A 19,101-nucleotide genomic window follows, 5' to 3' on the forward strand; every position below is an offset into this window, starting at 1 on the left:
TGTTGACTTAGACCATTTTTTAAAAGGCCACTTAGAAGCATATCCCTATTCATTTCCCCTGAACAGCCCATCAATCTGCTAATAACTAGAGAGCAGAACGGTTGCTTCAAAGGTGTAACTACATCTCACTAGTCCGTGGTTTTCTAGCTATGGGCTATGTCCCAGACATGCTTGCAGATATTTTGCTGCTATCCAGATGCACTCTCCTGGCAACATCTCCAGCATGAACAGAGCCGCTGACAGCCAGAAATGGGCAGTGCACACCACAGCCCAAGAACCTTACAAGCACACCGTGTCTGTGACTCCTTTCCCACAGAGGTGACTTTGCCTGCCTCCCATATATTTTTAATTAAGTCTTTCTTCCAAGCAGTCAGCTTGGCCCAAAAGGACCTTGGTGTTGCTTCTGAGATTCTAGGCACCGACTCTTGCAGAACTCTGATGGGATGGCGTTGCAGCTCTCTCTGTCTCAGTCTTGCCTTTGGATCTCTTTTCTCCCTCTGAGTTCTCTTCGATATGACACTTTACTAGGCTATTTCTGAGAAGAGCGCCGTGGACATTATTTCCTCTCAAGGCTACTGAAGAATAAATGTCCCATGCCAAACCCCCATTCCATAGACCAGGCTGGTCTCGAACCTGCCTCTGTCTCCCAAGTGCTGGGATCACATGTAACACCCCTGTCAGGCTGCAAACCTGGCACTGGAGCTGTCAGCACCTGTCTCTCTTAGTCCAGGTGAGACTCAAAGTGGCCTCGCCAAAATGCACACTCTTAACCGTGGCTCTAGGGAGCAGAGAACACAGCTCTGCTGTGGGGCTGGAAGAATGTGAACTGGGGCTGCTGGAAACTGTCTCCTAGTGTGTGTGGGAAAGGGAAAGGACAGCATGTGGCTTAGCCTGTACCCTTGTACCTGGGATTCTGACATGTCTTAGCTCTGCCTGGCTGTGCAGCTGAGTGGGCAGCAAGTGCCCGTCTGTGTGCACACATGCCAGCTGGATTTCTATCACTAGTACAGTGGGACGGTAGGGTGGGAAAGAAGAAAGCCCACCACAGCTCTCTGCTTTATAGTCAAGCCAATCTGGTGTGTCAGACAGCTTCTCCCTCACCGTGACAAAATATTGACCCTGCTTCCCGCCCCCTGGCCCATCAAGCTTGATGGAGGAAGGGCTTGTTTGGGTTCACGGTTGCAGAGGTTTAGCCCACGGGTGGATTGTTCTGTTGCTTTTAGGTCTAAGATGAAGCAGAACATCACAACTGTAGCATGTGTGGTCGAGCAAAACTCTCACCTCATAGCAGTGAGGAAGGCAAGAGAAGGAGGGAGAAAGAAGGGAGTAGGGGGGAGGCTAAGGACAAGACATACCCTTCATGTAAGTCCCATCTTACAATAGTCATTCAGCTATGACTTCCTTAACAGATCCATCCATTGTTGAAGCCCGAGCCACCATGGTCCATTCAACTTTAGCTACCATGGAACCAAAGCTTCAACACATGGCAAATGTACTTTGGTGACATTTGCTATCCAAACCAGAACTCAGATTCACTCTGACTCAAACACTTTTCGAAAAGAAATAAAACAAACGGAGCAGAGGGTTGCGCTTGAAGCCATGGCTCTATCCCTGGAGGGCCAGTCATGAAAGCACCTGCCGCATCCTCTAGAAGGTCGGACAGGCTAAGCTTCTCCTCACCGGGGCTGCGAGCAGTACAAGAATGGGCAAGTGCTTGGACCACAGCAGCCTCTCCATAAATCACAGCCATTGCCTTTTGGTTTAAGAAGGCTGAGGTGGAGGTGGACTCTTGGGGTCCTTTCAACTCTTCCTCTAGAATGCTGATGTAACAAACAGCCGGCAGAAGCTTTTACAGTCACTGGGCTCAATTTATCTCACTTTGGGAGGACATTACAGCGATACTTCCCATTACAAGCGAGAGAAGACTGTTTCCTCTCTAATTCTGAAGGACAGTGCTAGTATGATTGGCGTCCTTTGTGTAGGAAGAGCAATTTCTAGCATCCTTTTCACTCTCCTCAGAGCAGGGCGCTCTCCACCCTGCCCCACCCACCACCAGAGCAGGGTCCTCTCCTCATTTTAGGGCTGTGGTTGTCTTTGTCTTTCTTAGCAGCTGGCTGGGCCACTTCCCTCGAATACATTGAACAATAAAATTACTGCCCATTTTTCAAGACAGCCTGCTTTAACAAGCTCAAGGGCTTTATATTAACTAGTTAAGAGGGTGTTTTTCTTGCTCAAAATAATGCGGCTGTCTCAAAAACTGGAACTACGATTTTGAAGGACATTCTCTTCTCATCTTTTCAGTTCAAGGACCTCTTACTGTTCTTTACAAGTGTTATTGCCATTCTCTATAACTGATCAAATTTATGATGCTGGAGAAATCAGTTTTATTTGTGCAATTTAATTGACAGTTCATTCATGCACCCTTGGAGAATTTCTAAAAACTCAATAAGGATTTCATTCAGAATACACGAATAAATGGCATAGAAACATATAGACCAAGTTTTTATAGTCATAAGGCATGTGCTTTATATGTGATTAGATTAGTTTGAAACTTTTTTTTTTAAGTCTTAAGTCTTTCAAAATTATATCCGCCATTTCCCATTTTTCAGGCCTGGCTGGTTTCTTGGTGCTCCCTACTGAGGAAAATGGGGTTTTTTTCATTTTTTATTTATTTTGCCTACTTTCTCTTCCAAGAGGTGAGAAAAGGAAGAGAAACGGCAGCTCTGTACTGTAACGGCAGCCGACCACAGATTGATTCAACAGAAGAAAATCCGTACATGCCCAGAGATTCCCGAGGCTCCGCTCTTGGCCTGTGGCTTATGCTACAATTTGTTGCAATAAGGAAGTGAAGATTTTTCCATCAGGAAAGTCAAAGAGCTTCTGTAATGGCTTGGGAATGCGTAGGAGAAGAAGTGAAGCGGGGTGGACAATGTATTTATTCTGGGAATGCTTTTGTAAGTAGGAAGCCCAGAAACACACACACACACACACAGTGCTCATAGCCATGACTGAACACAAAACAGTACAGGTTTCCTATGCTCCAACACCAAGGGTGGAGAACAGCTTTCTTCTTGGGCATTTGTCCACAGTGACAGGATCTGAAGGGAAGGGGGCATCAGTATCCTTGACCCAGCAGAGAAAAGAGAATGACAGAATGAAAGATTGCCCACCAAGACAAGCCAGACAGGAAAACAGCGGGGTTCTGTAGTCAGCCCCGTGAGCTGGCACATGAAGCGGCAGAACTCGGCAATAAGGCTCCGTCCTGGAGTGTGAGCACTCTGAGCCGAAGGCAAGCCGTCGCTGGTTTCCTTCCTTGGCCAGCTAGTGTCCACATGGTTGGTTAGGGAGGCAGTCTCCAAGGTCAGCTCAGTTGCCCCTACACATGCTGGCAAGGGCTGCCACATAACTTTGGATCTCCTGAACTCAAGTAGAAGCCTGACAGGCAAAAGGGTTATTTTTCTAAGAATGACAGGTGACTTCTACTAGATCCTCACTCATGAAAACATAGATGCAGTGGAACCAATCCTTGATACGGGTAATTTTTAGAAATGGTGAGAAGGCAGCGGTTAAGCTGGATGCGGATCGCCAAGAAAATGGGCCAAATCCTAATCCTCCTCTAATCCCTAGTAAAAGACCTCCAGATGAGCAGCGTTTGGAGATAGGATCTTTAAAGAGGTAATTGGGCTAAAATGAAACCTTTGGGGGAGGGCCTTAATCCAATTTGTGGCTTTATAAAAAGAGATTGAGACAGATAGAGAAACCTCTGTGGTACCCCTGTAGAGGGGGTACCACGTAGAGACACAATGAAAACCCACCAACTGCAGACTAAGGAGGCAGGCTTCAGACAAAACCCAGAATTACTGGTACATTAGCCTTGGACTTCTAAATTGTGAGAAGGGAAATTTCTGTTGCTTAAGCCGCCCAGATGTTGGTGTTCTGCTAAGGAGTTGGTTGGGTCAGAGGATGGCAGAGTGATGTTCAGTGGGCATTTAGGGCTAGCCACGCTTGCTATAGCACAGGCTTTGGTTAGAGATAGCCCCCTGTCTATATCAGGCTTGAAGGAGACAGAACACTGAATGAAACGTTAAGATCAGTCAATGAATCAGAGGAAACAAAAGTACTTGATCCAAGGAGAAAAATCTCATCCATCACTGGTCAGGCCTGGTTTGGTCCAAGCATTTCTCCTCAGGCTTTCGGGCTTTTTGGTTCCCTTGGAAAAACCCAAATGTGATAAACATTTGGCTGCTGACCGTTCTTTCTGAGCCCCACCGGGGCTAGTGCTCTGCTTTGCCTGCTTGCTTGACACTTTATCACTGCACATGGAAGAAGTATCAATAAATGTCTCTGATGAGAAAATTACTGGGCATATGAAGCAGGGGACTGGCACGCTCCCATCAAGCATCCAGAAGCCAGGTTGTGAGGGTGGGCAGGAGACGGGTCAGCATTTGTTGGTACAAATGGCACCTTTGCCCACCTCCCACTGGCCAAAGGATCCCTAAGACTCTAGCTTAGCCATAGGCAAGACTGAGAATAATACAGGCAAGCACCAACATGGGAGCTCACACATGGACTTGGACAGGCAGACAACCGCACAGTGCAGTCCTAACAGGCCAGGGAGGAACGAGAAGTGGCTGTGGCTGAGCAGGGACTGGTGATCTAGCCACAGGGCTAACTAGTGTGATAAGGGCCGTGGCTGATTGGGCAGTCCTACCTAGTGAGATGGAAAGTAGCTCTCCTGAACGCTGGGCAGGCAGCCACTCTTGGTGGTCAGGAGTGTCAAACGCATGGCCTTGTATGGCCGGGAGGTGTGGAAACACGGGCTTTGCTCATGTCCAGCACACTAGGGGCCACTGCAGTCACCTCAGGGGGCTGTGCAAACACCAGCAGTGCCCTGTCATTCTGTCATTTCTGTCTCACCATTAAGCCAGGGGACACAGTCAGCAGAGACTACAATTTGGTCTGCCATGCTCCCAGACTGACCTAGGTCTGTCCTTTGTCACCCAGAGCTCTGTGCAAATACGCAGCTCTTACTCGAAAGCAGGAGGCCTGGAGTAGGAGGGATGGGCTGGGAAGCCCATCGCTAATCCCGTGGTCCCCAAAACAAGCAGGCCCATGGTGACCTGCCTTTCAGTTTTGTTTTCCGCAGAGGGACCAGAGGGGAACAAATGTCAGAGCCTTGGATAATTCTGTGAAAGAAAAAAAAAAAAAAAAAAAAAAAAAAAAAGCTCTGAATTTCTCCTCTAGAAATAAAGCTACAGAGCTGGGCCGTAGTTTAGTCTGCAACTAAGTGAAGATTTGGATCATCCAGCACAGCCAGGCGAACACTGCATCCCGTTTCTTCCAGATTTCTTGGCACAGGACTGTGGACGTCTTCATGCAGACCTTGAGTGTTCTTTTCATTGCTCCTTCTCTGCATTTCCCCCAGGTAACTCACACAGTGTCATCTCAAGTACCACAAAAGGATTATTTATGAACAAAACTGAGTATTGACAAATCTCAGCCCCAGACTTTGATTAGGAAGATGGAGAAGGCCCAGATAAATTCTGAAGTGAATTTAGATCAGGAATAATACAATAATAAATGAACAGATTAATCCTTTCTCATATTCCCTTAAGGAAGAAGTGACCTTGTGGTGGGTAGGGCACAATTTGGTGACAGCTAGCCAAATTTAAAAGAGTATAACTTACGGTAGGGCAGGTGAGCAGTTTCGTACACATATGGTGTGCAGATTTGACCACATCAGTATGCAAAGAAGAATCACCTGGTTTGATGTGAATCATGGCATTGTTTGACACAGTGAATAGAATGGGAATAGAATTACAGCACAATTTGAGATGACACAATGTATCTGTTAAAACAATGAGGTTCATATTCTTAGGAGCTGATCTAGACATTTTGTTGTATTTCCAGTTTGCCTTGTGGAAGATTTAATAAAAAAAAAAAAAGGTCTGTATTAAATTGCATCATAAAGTTAAGTAAGATCTACTGAGTAAAAATAAGTGAGTAACAAAACAGGGGTTGAAAGCAGTGGGCTGGATAAAAATGGGATCTGGACTCTGTCCTCCAAGGTCAACAGCCAAAGCTTAGCTGAGGTCATGAATGACAAAATGCTCACTAGTAGAGACTTGACCTCAATCCAGGCACAGCAAATAACAGATTGACATTGTCAAATTATTCCTGCAGATGGCAATCCAATCACCTCTCAGTAACCCAGACCTAACTAACTGTCTGTGCCCTTGGCTAAACGGAAGCAAAAGCCCCCTCAAGAGTAGCCACAGGCCACTGTGTAGGTGACAGCAGATAAAACCATCGCCACCGTCCCACCCCCTTCTTGTTCCTAGATTGTCACATGACCTTTCACTTCCCCTGAGCTCCAGGGAAAAGGACAAAGTGTGCTCCTGTTTCTCTGAACTGTGCTGGTTCTCGACTGTCCCTAGCCTTTGCTTCCACAGAGTTCTGCCAGTTAATCCACAAGTCCCACTCACAGGAAGTGGAACAGCTCAGCAAGCTGCAGGGAACTTCTTACAGAGCTCTAGGGAGCAGGGACTGACTTGTTTGGAAACCTGATGCTGTGCACAAGGGCAGAACACACATTTACAGAGAGAATGTGGCTGGCTGGCCCACACCACAAAAAGTACAACCAAAAGTTTCTCCAACGCAAGGGAGTATGCTGTGGTAGAACTTGGCTTCACCTATGCAGAAAGCTGTCTGATTCAAGTGTTGGTCAATCCAACTACCAGCTAACTGGGGCTGGGTCAACACTGTGTAGAAGTCTCTGTAAGTGTTGACAAAAGATTCAAAATGCATTCAGGACTGTTAGGGCCTTCTGGTAGGGCAATATAAATGACTGTTTCAGCCTGATCTTGGCAGGATTGCCTGGATGGTAAAGAGAAGGGGACCCTGGGGCAAAGAGAATCTGTTCCCCAGACCAGCCAGGGGTGGGGAACCAGGGCTGCCACAGAGCCTTGGAGAAAGGTGGAATTTCTCAGTTTGTAGCTCCTGGCCTGGGTCCATCCATTTACTGTGCTGCTTATGTTCTGAGCTCCTGAAGCCAAGCCCCAGCCGTCGGAGACTGTGCCAACCATCTGGGTCTGCCTGGCGTGTCAACGCCCAGTAAGGCTCTGAGAAAGCAGCCTTATCTCTCTGGGTTCGATTCATACTTTCAGAAAACCCACAAGATTCCTCACCCTGCACAGACATTCCACAGCTCATGGGAAAGTCTCCGGTCTCAGCCCTCCAGGCAGTTAGATTAAAGCTGACTCAGACAGCTCCAAAGCCGTTCACCACAAGGGAACAAAAGCAGCCACCTGCCAAAGTCTGGAAACACCCTTGGATCTGGTGCCCCTGGCTGGCCTGCGTGTCTCTGACATCTACTTGGTAGTGGGGCCGTGGCTATCTCCAGGCTCTTGTCGGCCCACGTCTCGTCCTGACCCAGATCTTACCGTTGACCTCGGGTCACACAGGTCTGCTATCTCTCTCCTTGTTGACAGCCTAGATCCTAACCCTGCTTCTGTTCTTGACATGCAGAGCCTGGTAATTGCCCCTTCTTGTCGCCTGTCACCTCAGGCTCCCCTCCAGTGGGGACAGGCTGGGCCCCACCTGCTTCACTTTGAACCGCTCCCTGTACCTGTTGTCCCATGTTCCGTAAGTCTAGACCTGGAATCCCCTTGGGCTTCGCCCTCTTTGGCTGGGTTGTGCTGGCATCATCTACAGGATGGGGAGGTTTACATCCTCCAGGAATGGTGTCCTGCTTTGCTGGCACTGTCCCCATTATGTCCCAGGTATCCAGGTCTTCCCTGTGGCAACCTTGTCCTGTGCCGGGCACTGGGCAGCCTGATCTCAAATTATTCATCTGCCCCATGTCCTCCCCACTGGCTTGCTCCCAGACTCAATTTCTGTTCTTAGCCCAGAGAAAACTGGAGCCTCATGGCCAGCAGTGTCAAAATTCCAGCACTTGGCTTTCAACCTCCCTTTCCCCTCAAAGCCCCTCCACATTACAAGACCAGCCAGGAACAAACACCCACCCACCTGGAGGAGCTGAGCTAAGGCAAGAAGCAGTCAAGGAATGGTGGCACAGTCCTGAAATCCCAGTATTGGAAAGGGTGCTGAGGCAGGAGGATCATAAGTTGGAGGCTAGCCTGGGTCACAGAGCTACACACACACACACACACACACACACACACACACACACAGTGATGAATTAACCATAATTTACCAATAGTTTCTTCTCTGACACAATGACCCATTGGAGAAGAGTAGTCGACTACATGATCACAAGTTGGCTAGAAGAGTCAACAATCTGTACACAAGCACTTTGGCAAATATCCATTCTGGAACCATCACTACTGAAAACCAATCATAGAGCAGCACATCTGCCTCCCTCACCTGGACCAGTGGTCCAACCACAGGACCGAGTCACATGTTCCTCTTTGCCCCCTGCCTGCTTGCCTTTGTCACTGCAAGCCCCACACTGTATTATAATCACCCGGTTCCACAAAGAGACAGTGTCTGACTCACTTCTGAACAAGCACAGTGCACGGAACCTGGGAACAGCCTAACCAGTGACTGATAAGCGTGTGAAGAAACAGGAATGGATGGAACAGGCTTGGTTTCACACGCTGAAAGCCAGTGGGACACTTGATATAAGAGCAGAGTCAGGGTGACTTAACAGCGGCCATCACCCTGCGCAAACGGTGAAGACCCCGGTGTCGGCCCTGCCTTGCACTCACCGGTAGGGCTCCATGGTGCGCATGGCATAGAACAGGGCCTCCTCCAGCATCCCCAGGTTGATGCAGGCATCCATGGCACAGTCGAGCACCTTCAGCTGGTAGATGTTGATGTCGGGAAGCCGTTCCGAGTTGCTGCTTATGATTGCCTGGCAGAGGGCCAGAACCTGCTCCCACTCTGTTATTAACTTAGTTAAGGATGCATTGTCTTCATCACGAAAGCACAGAAGGAAGTGGAGATGCCTACAAGACTGAAGAGCTCCCAGGCACAGGGGGGAGGAGGTGCCCATTATTCTGCACAGATGAGCTGCCTGGAAACATACTTGAGAGACAAAAACACATTCAAGTACCATCTTAGCGAAGGAAATTCTGTTTACATCAACAAACCATCCTCTAACCCAGGCTGTACTTTAGGAGAATTAAAATTCCCAAGGAAATGTCCCCTTTTCACACGTCCACACGTCTTCTCCTTCGACTCGGTTGGGGAATGAAGGAAGGTGTTTATTAGACTGGACTAAAGCTCTCGTTCAGCTTCCAATTATTTACTGTGGAATTATTTCTCTTTAAAAGAGAGAATCCCTTCTGAGAAAGGAGAAGCATGTGTTTGCTCCTGACTCATCTGAGTCCTGGACATGCACGGAGGACAACCCACATCTGTGCAAAAGCCTGCAGCGGGCGAGGTCGTCATCTGAAGACATGCAGTTCCAGTGGGCCTTATATTTAGTGTTTACTAGAAAACAAAAGTGACCCCAAACCTATACTTAACTCAAGGAACTGCATTCTTCCTTTCAACTCAAACACCAAAAGAAAATGTTAAAAGCTGCACACTGTGGTGCACACTTTTCATCCCAGTACTTGGTAGTCAGAGGCAGGCGGATCTCTGTGAGTTCGAGGCCAGTCAGGACTACATATCAAGTTCCAGGACAGCTGGGGCTACATAGAGATTTACTGTCTTGAAAAGCAACAACAACAACAACAACAAAGACAATATCAAGAACAGTCTCTCTCTCTCTCTCTCTCTCTCTCTCTATATATATATATATATATATATGTATGTATGTGTGTGTATACCATGTACCATATATATAAACAAGGGAAATTGGTATCTTAAAAAGAGCAAGAAGATCCAGTGCTCAGTAGCACTAACTTTATGATTAACCACAGGTCAATTAAGTTATTAATTAATTTCATGGAGCCACCATGTGATATTCCACTTCCCATGGGTTGCACCTTGCTACTCAGGTTGGCCTCAAATCACTGGCTCTGGTAACTAGTCTCCCTCAGTCTCTTGAGTAATTGGGCCTACTGGTGTGTGGCATTTGGTCCAGCCTTTAACTTCACCTTTGCTGACTGATATCCCCACTCTCTTACAGAGGCCGCTGGAGGACTTGATGACATGGGGCTTCCTCCACCACCAGCTGAAGGTACATGTGGGGGACCCAACTCCTCCAGTGCCCTGCCATATTGAGACTGGGCTTCTCCCTACCCGCCTCCTAATTTCCTACCACTGTAGCTCTGTACTTCTCTGCTCTGATGCTAGAATTCCACTTGGAGAAAAACATGTAAAGATTCAAACGACAGAAGGAACAGTACAGATCTTCATCATCGATAGAGCTTGGTTCAAACCTAAGCTTGTTCTACCGTTTGTCAAATGTGGGGCCCTGAGAAAGTCAAATGTTTTGAGGTAGGCTGGAAATGAAACACCTGTCTCAGTGAAAATCAAATCTAAAAATGGGGGAGAACCTTTTTGTGTCCTCTTGTGAGCAAGGTGGAGTTCCGGGCGTCGTGGATGTGATTGGGAAGCTTGCTGCGGTATGCAAAGCCTATGGCAGAGATATGACAGTCTTTCAATCTCTTCCTGACATAGTGCCCGAGCCTGACAGACTGAAGGGAAAGAGGCTGGAGGATGGAAGAGCCTGGAGGGCGGGGTCCCCCCTCCCCATCCCACCTGTCTCTTCACTGCTCCAACTCCTCCTAAACCTTGCCGCAAGCCCTCTCCATCAGTTTCCTGACACGGCAAGCCTTGCCTGAACAGACAGCCCACGTGTGCAAAGCTCCTTCTCCCTCTCCACGAAATCCGCTTTCAGCTGCCTGTGCCTGCAGAGTCTTCTTCGGTTACCAACCAAGACCCCCTGTGAAAGGGGAATACTATCTTCATGAACCTACCAGGAGAGATGTTTCCTCTCAGCTGAGGCACAACACCTCACTCCAGAGCATCACTTCCTTGGGAAGAACTGCAAGCTGAGGGCTCTTTGTGTCAGCTCTTTATGTCACCTCTTAGGGGAGAGCCCTGGCTCTGATTCCAGAAGGGGTTCATGTCCTGAAGACGGTGATTTGACGTTATTGACAGCTGGTGATTTTCCTTTGTATTCCTGTGACATGGATGTTTCTCGTTTGTTGAAGGGATCCTCCAGAGGTTGGGGGAAGTGGTTTCTCAGGCAACGCGCTGATTTTGAAACAGACTGCCACGCTAACCTTGTGGCTTTTCATTTCAGGATTAGATGTTTGACAAGCTGTCAGGAGGAATGGCTGTCTCTTACACAATGCCAGACATATCTGTGGCAACGCTTGGGCCTTATCGCCACATTGTTTGCTGGGTCCTCATTGTCACCTGTCTGCTCGTTTCCATAATGTGATCCACCTCACCAAGAGGCTGAGGTGAGACGCCTTACAGGTGGAAACCAGATGTGCTATTCCGCATCCACTCACAGGAATACAGTCACACACCCTATGCCAAGCAGGAAAGGACTCCTTGCCAACCTCCCTCCACAATACTGGCAACTATCTCCTGGCAAACAAGGGTAAAACTTTTCATGTTAACTGCTCCAGGGAGGAGGGAGGGAGGAACAATTTTAACTACAAGGTTCTTTCCAAGTTAATGCAGACGTGTATCTGCTCAGAGATGATCCATGCCACCTGGGGTGCCTACTATAACTACTGTTCCAGTGAGCTCTGTACCAAAGAGGACCCCAAGGGCACAATCAGGGCTTTTGTTCAAATACTCCTAATTACTGTAGGAGGGTGGAGACAGACAGACAGTCAAGGGAGGGAAGTCACTTGGGAGTTAGTCATCTTCTTAACACAGGCTGCCAGAGCAGGGTCTGTGCACATCTAGCCGTGCTACTCCGCTTAACATCATTCTGGGTCCCTTCGCATAAAAACAACCCCCCTGTGCCCATTTCCGGCAGGTTCTTTCCTTATGTGTGGCACCATGTCAGTTTCTGTGTAGCAGCAAATTTCTTCCCTCTGAGCACTCTCCTCCATGGCTGGCCTGAAGTCCTCCTCTCTCTCTCTCTCTCTCTCTCTCTCTCTCTCTCTGTGTGTGTGTGTGTGTGTGTGTGTGTGTATGCATGGGTATCTTCACCAAAATATGTATTGTATTATTCTGCTTTGCACAATTATAATGAAATATCTGATGCCAAATACCTTATGAAGCAATGATAAGCTTGTGAATTATGGAGGTTCAAGAACAAGTTCAGATGGCCCCACTGGTTTGGCCTCCAGTGAGGGCACCAGATGGTAAAGGTGGGAGTGGCTATCAGAAAAAGATTGACATTTCAAGCCAGGAAGCAGAGTGAGGTGAGAGACCAGGACCTGATGGTCCCCTTGAAGGCATCCTCCCAATGACTTCCCAGTAGGCCCCACCCCTTAAAAGTTTGCCATACCTCCCAAGAGAACCTTTGAGAAAAACTCATCGGAATCCCAGCCCATAGTGGTTGGCAAAATGACTATCCCACTACGCGAGAGTTGTAAATGTTAGACTGTACTCTGTACTTTCTGCCTGAATCACAAGGTAGATGAGAATGAGCCAAGTACCTGGCAGAGTCAGTTTCCACATAAGCCTCATCCAGGAGAGGCTGAACTGTGGTCCTCTATGGCCCGATTTCTGCTGCACAGGACCATAGAGGACTCCTCAGCAGTGTGGCAACTCTAGACCCATGAGTGTCACCCAGATCTGGCTACTGTCCCACTACCTTTCTTCACACTGACAGGTAGAGTTTCAGACTCCTCCTTCACTCTGACCCATTCCTCATAACGAATTTAATTTCTCTACAGTTCTATTAATCCCGAATCTGGGATTCTACACAGGATCAGCCCAAAGCCATCTCCTTTCTCATTTATATTCTCATTTTATATTTCTATGACTGCAGCCCAAGCTCCCAGTTGTCTTTGAGGAGTTATAACACACTTGTACACTTTATTAGATTTTCCTGTTTACCAAAGCCATGCAATCGTCTCGTGTGTTCTGCTGCCAAGCTTTATGCAGACTTACATGCTTCAACTTCTTGCCCCAAATAGAAGACTCTATACACACTCTTGTCAAAGCTCATCTTCTGACGTTCAGTCACTATTCAGAGTGCCAAGGAACCACTGCGCTCTTGATCCTGTCGTTCCTCCTCTGCTTTCCTTCCCATCTCTACATGCTTGGGAGGTCTCCTCATCCCAGGTACTGAAGCAAAGGTGGAGGACACACAGCACCCCAGAGTGACGCTTGTGTCATTTGCTAACTGACGAAGATGCCTCGATCTGCTCGCATAGAACACCAATGTCTTGATACTTCTTTGCAACACCTCTAATGAAATCTAGATGCAAATTTTACCAAAAAGAAAAAAAACCCACTCTGTGGATGGATTTGTTCTAGGTAAATCCATGCAGCAGCCTGGCCACGGCAGCCTTCCTGTCTTGATAACTAGCCAGCTGTAGTTCATCAGTCAGACTTACTGAACTAATGGACAAATCCACTGAGCTAATGATTTCTGTAATCACACACTTCACTATTAGAAGGAGACCCTACCTGTCTTCTCGCCCTTCACAATACTCTAACGGCATTATGGATTGGACACTTTATTTGCAGATTTTGTTAGTGCCTGGGATGTGTTCAACCCAAAGCATCTGATGACCTTTTGGTGACCTTTGCACATTCTACAGTCTCCTTCTTACCTGTTGTTCCATCCAGGGGTCCTCTACAGACAAGTGACTTGGGCCGCAGCATCTGCCTATTCAAATCCTGTCCCCAAGCACCAGTGGGTCATCCCTTTGCACTCAACTTTGACCAATTGGTGTTCCTTATCATTAATCCCCAAAAAAATGCATGATGGAGAACCCCATTGCTGCTGTTTCGTGGTGGGTGGTAGGTCTGAGGGTCAGTGGTATTAATTTATAAGAACTCTAACATTCCTTTCCAGAGATTAAAGTGGTTATAGGAGAAAGGGAGGAGTCTATGAGTTTTACCTTTCGCACAGAAAAGAAGTAGAAGGAGGAAGAAGAGGAAGAGGGGGATTAAGAAAAAACAAAACAAAACACCAGCGACTTACTTTCCCACTATGACGGGGCCATACTATTAACTGGTAGTAATGTATTTGCAAGGTAACTAGGCTGATCTTACTGTGGTTCTCCTGAGTGCTTCCCCACATTGCTGGCTGGGCCAGGATGCAGCACCAAGAGCTTTCAGACCGGGCCCTGGCTCCAGTGGCACCAAGCTCCCAGTAGAGCAGCAACCACCAGCACGGCTCAGCCCACAGCTGAAAGGATACTCCAGTGTGCCTTCAGTTCTTCGATCTTTTTCAGCGATTCTTGAACCTCCTTCCATATTTGCTCATCACCCGTCAGCATATCAGCATCCTGTTTGGGCCCAACGGGAAAACAGGCAAAGAAGACAAATGGCCCAATTAAAACCCGGGCAAAAGATTTGAACAGACATTTCTCCAAGAAAGACAAACAAATGGCCTACAAGCACATGAAAACATACTCGGCATCATTAATCATTAGGGAAACTCGATTCAAAACCATCGTGAGATGCCACCTCCTGCCCAGCAGCACAGCCCTGACTTGCTATAGAAAAGCAAGGAACATGAGGTATCATTAGGGATGCAGAGGAGCTGAACGGCCAATGCTCTGCAGGTAGATATGTAGAGTGAGCGGCATGGCTTTGAAAGGTGGTCTTTTCAGCGCCGCAGACAATTGACCTATCTGTGCTCCTTACCGTTTGCGTCAAGAAAACCCGTGATGGAGCACCACATTGCTGCGCTTTTGTGGCTCGTGTGCTAGGAAGCTTCTAGCAAACACAGAAATGCCACGTTACCAACAGTGTTGGCATCTCATTAGCTCTCTTGGGCAGGCAACCACGAGAAATGAGAACATGTTCAACCAAAGTGTGTGCCCGAATAGCCATGGTCCAAAAATGATGCAGCCTGGATGTCCATCATCTGATGATGGGCAGATAAATAAAAACTCATCACAACAGAATATTACGCATAATAAAATGAACAAAGCATTATCATAGGGGATAACATGGCTGAACCTTGAAAACATTATTCTGAGAGGGAAAGGCCAGTCATTTTGAGCTGGTGAGATGACCCAGTAAAGGGTAAAGGTGGCTGCTGCCACACGAGATGGTTGGGCCCTGGAACCCACGTGGTGAGGGGAGAGAACAAACTCTTAGAAGTTGTTTTCTGAGCTCCACTTGTGTTCCCTAGCATGCATATACCCCCCAAATGATGTTAAAATATAAATAAAAATACAATAAAAGACTATATGTTACATGATTCTACTTATATCAAATTCCCAGATTGGGAAATCCACAGGGACAGAGGCAAATTGGTAGATGATTAGGGCTAGAACATAAGAGGAACTGGGGACCGACTGCTAATGGGTAGGATTCCTTCAGGAATAATAAAATGCTCTAAAATTGATCATGATGTTGGTTGTACAACTCTGTAAAGAGACTAAAACCCACTGATTTAGAGGGACAGTGGTGACGTACGCCTTCAATCCCAGCACTCGGGAGGCAGAGACAAGTGGATCTCTGTGAGTTCAAGACGAGCCTAGTCTACAGAGTGAGTTCCAGGACTGGCTCCATAGCTACTGAAAAGCCCCATCTCAAAAAACCATAAATAAATAGACAGACAGACAAACAGATAGATAAATAAACAGAATCTGCTGATTTCAATGTTGTAAACCAAGGGAACAGAGTAAGTGAATTATACCTCAATAAATCTCAAGAAAATAAGTTATACCTCAAGAAACTAGAGAGAGATTTCTCATAAAGCTATTATTTGGGGCTGGAGTGATGGCTCAGTTCTTGAGAACACTTGCTGTTCTTCTAAAGGACTTGAGCTTGGCTCCAAGCACTTATAATGGATGGTTCACAACCACCTGTATCTTCAACTCCAGGGGAGCCAGTGCCCTCCTCTGGACTCCAAGAGCCCCCACACTCCCAGATGTGCACAACCACACAAGTCACATACACATGGAATTTAAAACACACACGTGCGCACACACACACACACACACACACACACTTTCTCTACATCATTATTTGTTAAGAAATAGAATAGTGGGGCTGGAGAGATGGCTCAGCGGTTAAGAGTATTGCCTGCTCTTCCAAAGGTCCTGAGTTCAATTCCCAGCAACCACATGGTGGCTCACAGCCATCTGTAATGAGGTTTGCTGCCCTCTTCTGGCCTGCAGATATACACACAGACAGAATATTGTATAATAAATAAATAAATAAATAAATAAAAAAGAAATAGAATAGTGACCCAGCAGGGCTTATCGACACAGCTAGGATAAGGGGAAATATACTCATGTGGAACTATCCTGACTTCCACAGTAAAAAACAAGTCTGATATTTTAATGTCTTAAAAATGTTAAAGGAAAAAGCCATGGAGATGGTATGCTATTGTTGATTAAATGCCTACTCTCGTAGTTCCCAAGCAGGCCTTCTACCTATTCTGTATGCTAATGAGTCCCCAGCACACAGTGGAGAGCTGGGCACAGGACAGGTGTGTGGCGTGGCGTGGCACTGGGTGTGTACCAATACTGCCCCACTGCATTGTTACACAGCTCTTATGTAGGTAAAGCCATCCCTGGTGTATTCATGGGTGGGGGTGGGTGCAGTTCACCCTGAGCCAGACAGTGAGGACCCCCGGGTCTGTAGACTCCTGGAAAGCAACGATAAAAGCAACAGAAGAAAATCTGATTTCAGTTTCAAGGTTTCAGTTTCAACACTCTTCCCCTTCAGGTCACATGGTATACACCACTGCCCACCGCCAACTCCTGCACACCTAGTATCCATGGATAAAGCTTTGAGTCTGAAACTTGATCCAGAAAGATTATAAGATTTGTCAAAAAACAGAATAAGTAAAAAATCACAAAATCACGGAAGTAAAGTATAAACCTAGTCTGAGCTCCAAAGGCTGTGTTCTTGTCATGCACTCTGCTTCCCACAACTCCGCTGTGGTCTCTCGGGCATGCTCAGCAAGTTGTTACTTTACATCGTCCGACACACTGGGTACCTGCCACTTGTGACTCTTCCAGCTTAAATTGCTTAAAAAAAAACATTCAGTAAGAAGCCCAGCTCCTCAGCTGTACAAACCACATTTCGAGAGCTTGTGACCACGCCCTGGACAGCACACTGACCAGTGCTATGTCCACAGGATGTCTTGTGGGACACTGCTGCTGCCAGGAGGCCATTCGGAAGATGGAAGCTCACTGCAGACACCGCTCGATCTATCATTCCGTATCCACAATGCTCTGATGGTGTCCAGGAGGAGCTAGTCCAGAAACTGAGAAGGGGCAAGAATGGGTGATGGCCGAGAGAAAGGACAAGCATTTTCCTGGAGACTCTCACCGTGCCTCCTTAGGACAGAGCAATTCCTATGGGAACCACTGTCAGAATAAGTTAGTTCTGTGTTACCAGAGGGAAAACACACATCACCCTGGTGTTATGGTCAGGTAAAAAATAAATAAATAAATAAATAAATAAATAAATAAATAAATAAAGAAAGAAAGAAAGAAAGAAAGAAAGAAAGAAAGAAAGAAAGAAAGGCACAGAAAACCAGGGAAACAAGATTCCAAGTGCAGCTGAGGTAGATGGTGTGTATATAAGAAGGGAGTGCTATGTGTTGTGAACTGGGGCTTTTCCATTCTCTGTCTGTGCCATGTGTGTGTGCACCAGAAGATGGTTTTGGAAGACTCCGCACATGCATTCTACTTTTAGGAAACCCTACAGGAAAATCCAGCTTTGTGTCCACAGAAGGGGTGCGAGTGGGGTGCCTGTGGGGAGGCGCACATCAGTCTCCCTCTGTGCTCCTGTTCCAAGTTCATGTTCATCTCCTGGTCTCAGTCTGACCCTCTCATCTTCCTGCTTCAGCCACCACACTCAATTATCTATCACCTTTCTAGGGTGACTTGTTGGGCTCCTAGCCGCTGCAGGCTTGTATGTTCCAGGGTAGGGGCGTAAGGATTAGAAGAGTTAGGTAGGAGGAATAGAGATGAGAAACACAGAACACAGGATAGCATCAGGAGGGTGATTTAGCAAATACTGAATGCTGAATTTTGGGGTGCCAAGTTCTGAGTTTGCCACTGTTTAATTTTTCATATATTTTTATACCCCAATACAAAAATGGAGGAAGAAGACAAAAGACTGCTTTAACGTGATACAAAGGACAACTAGAACAGTTACCTGCTTTTATACTTTGAGACATCAAGCAATTAATTCATAAGAAAAGCATTCTGTTGTTTAGGCAGTGAGCCCACCATGAACCAAGTATCCCGAAGACAGCCACTCCCCAGGTCAAACATCCTATTTCAAAAGAAGGAGCAGAGTGTGCTTGAATTCTCTGACCTTTGGTCAGGGTGAAGTGGATCTACCTCCATGGGCCACCTTAATGTCCAAACACCAAGAGAGCACATCCCAGCTCGGAGTGGGAAGCCACAGTTGTTGCCAACAACTCTGAGCAAGCTCAAACTCTCTGAACTGCAGACAAGGCCCTCCACAATTATCTTTAAATATGCCCATCTTGTTTGTCAGTCCCTAGAGTAGACAGGATAATAGATTTCCAAAGGTATCCACATCCTGAGTCCTCAGAACCTGTGGCGCTAGGTTACCAGGTAGAGGGGCGCTGAACATGTTCTTTACAGATGGTTATAGAACCAGAAACTATCCTGGATTATCCAAAAGGGTCCAGTACAATTAAAAGTAGGAGAGAGGAGCTGAAGAGGAAGTCAGTGTGTGTTTGTGTATGTGTGTGTGTGTGTGTGTGTGTGTGTGTGTGTGTGTGTGTGTGTACAGAATGAGTCAAGAAACACAAGCAGCCTCAGAGACCAGAAAAGCAAGCAAGCAGATTCTCCTGTGGTCAGAGAAAAGGAACACAGCCTTGATTCTCACCCAGTGGGATAGGCTTGGGCACGTAAGATAAAAAGTCTGTATTGTCCTAGGCCACTCGATTTGTAATGGGTTGTTATAGCCAAGAAGAAAACCAGTACACACATCTTCTGGACTTCCGGCTACTGGAGCTCTGCACATGGCCTTCCCTGATCCTGAATTTAATTAATTTCATCACGCATTAACTATATTAACACGTAATGAGTG

General features: G+C 46.9%; 1 protein-coding gene across 1 annotated transcript in view; it reads right to left on the reverse strand.

Moving 5' to 3' along the window:
• The window catches only part of Smyd3 (SET and MYND domain containing 3), a 535,421-nt gene that overhangs the window by 75,790 nt on the left and 440,530 nt on the right, over positions 1 to 19,101 (reverse strand). The window contains exons 9-10 of the mRNA XM_050142970.1: positions 14,261 to 14,348; positions 8,730 to 8,904 (exon numbers count right to left, since the gene is read on the reverse strand). Coding sequence (XP_049998927.1) covers positions 8,730 to 8,904; positions 14,261 to 14,348 — 263 coding nt within the window. The remainder of the gene's footprint in view (positions 1 to 8,729; positions 8,905 to 14,260; positions 14,349 to 19,101) is intronic.

The sequence above is a fragment of the Alexandromys fortis genome, unplaced genomic scaffold (genome assembly GCF_014885135.2).
Source record: "Alexandromys fortis isolate MF-2015 unplaced genomic scaffold, M_Fortis_MF-2015_v1.1 scaffold_51, whole genome shotgun sequence".
NCBI lineage: Eukaryota > Metazoa > Chordata > Mammalia > Rodentia > Cricetidae > Alexandromys > Alexandromys fortis.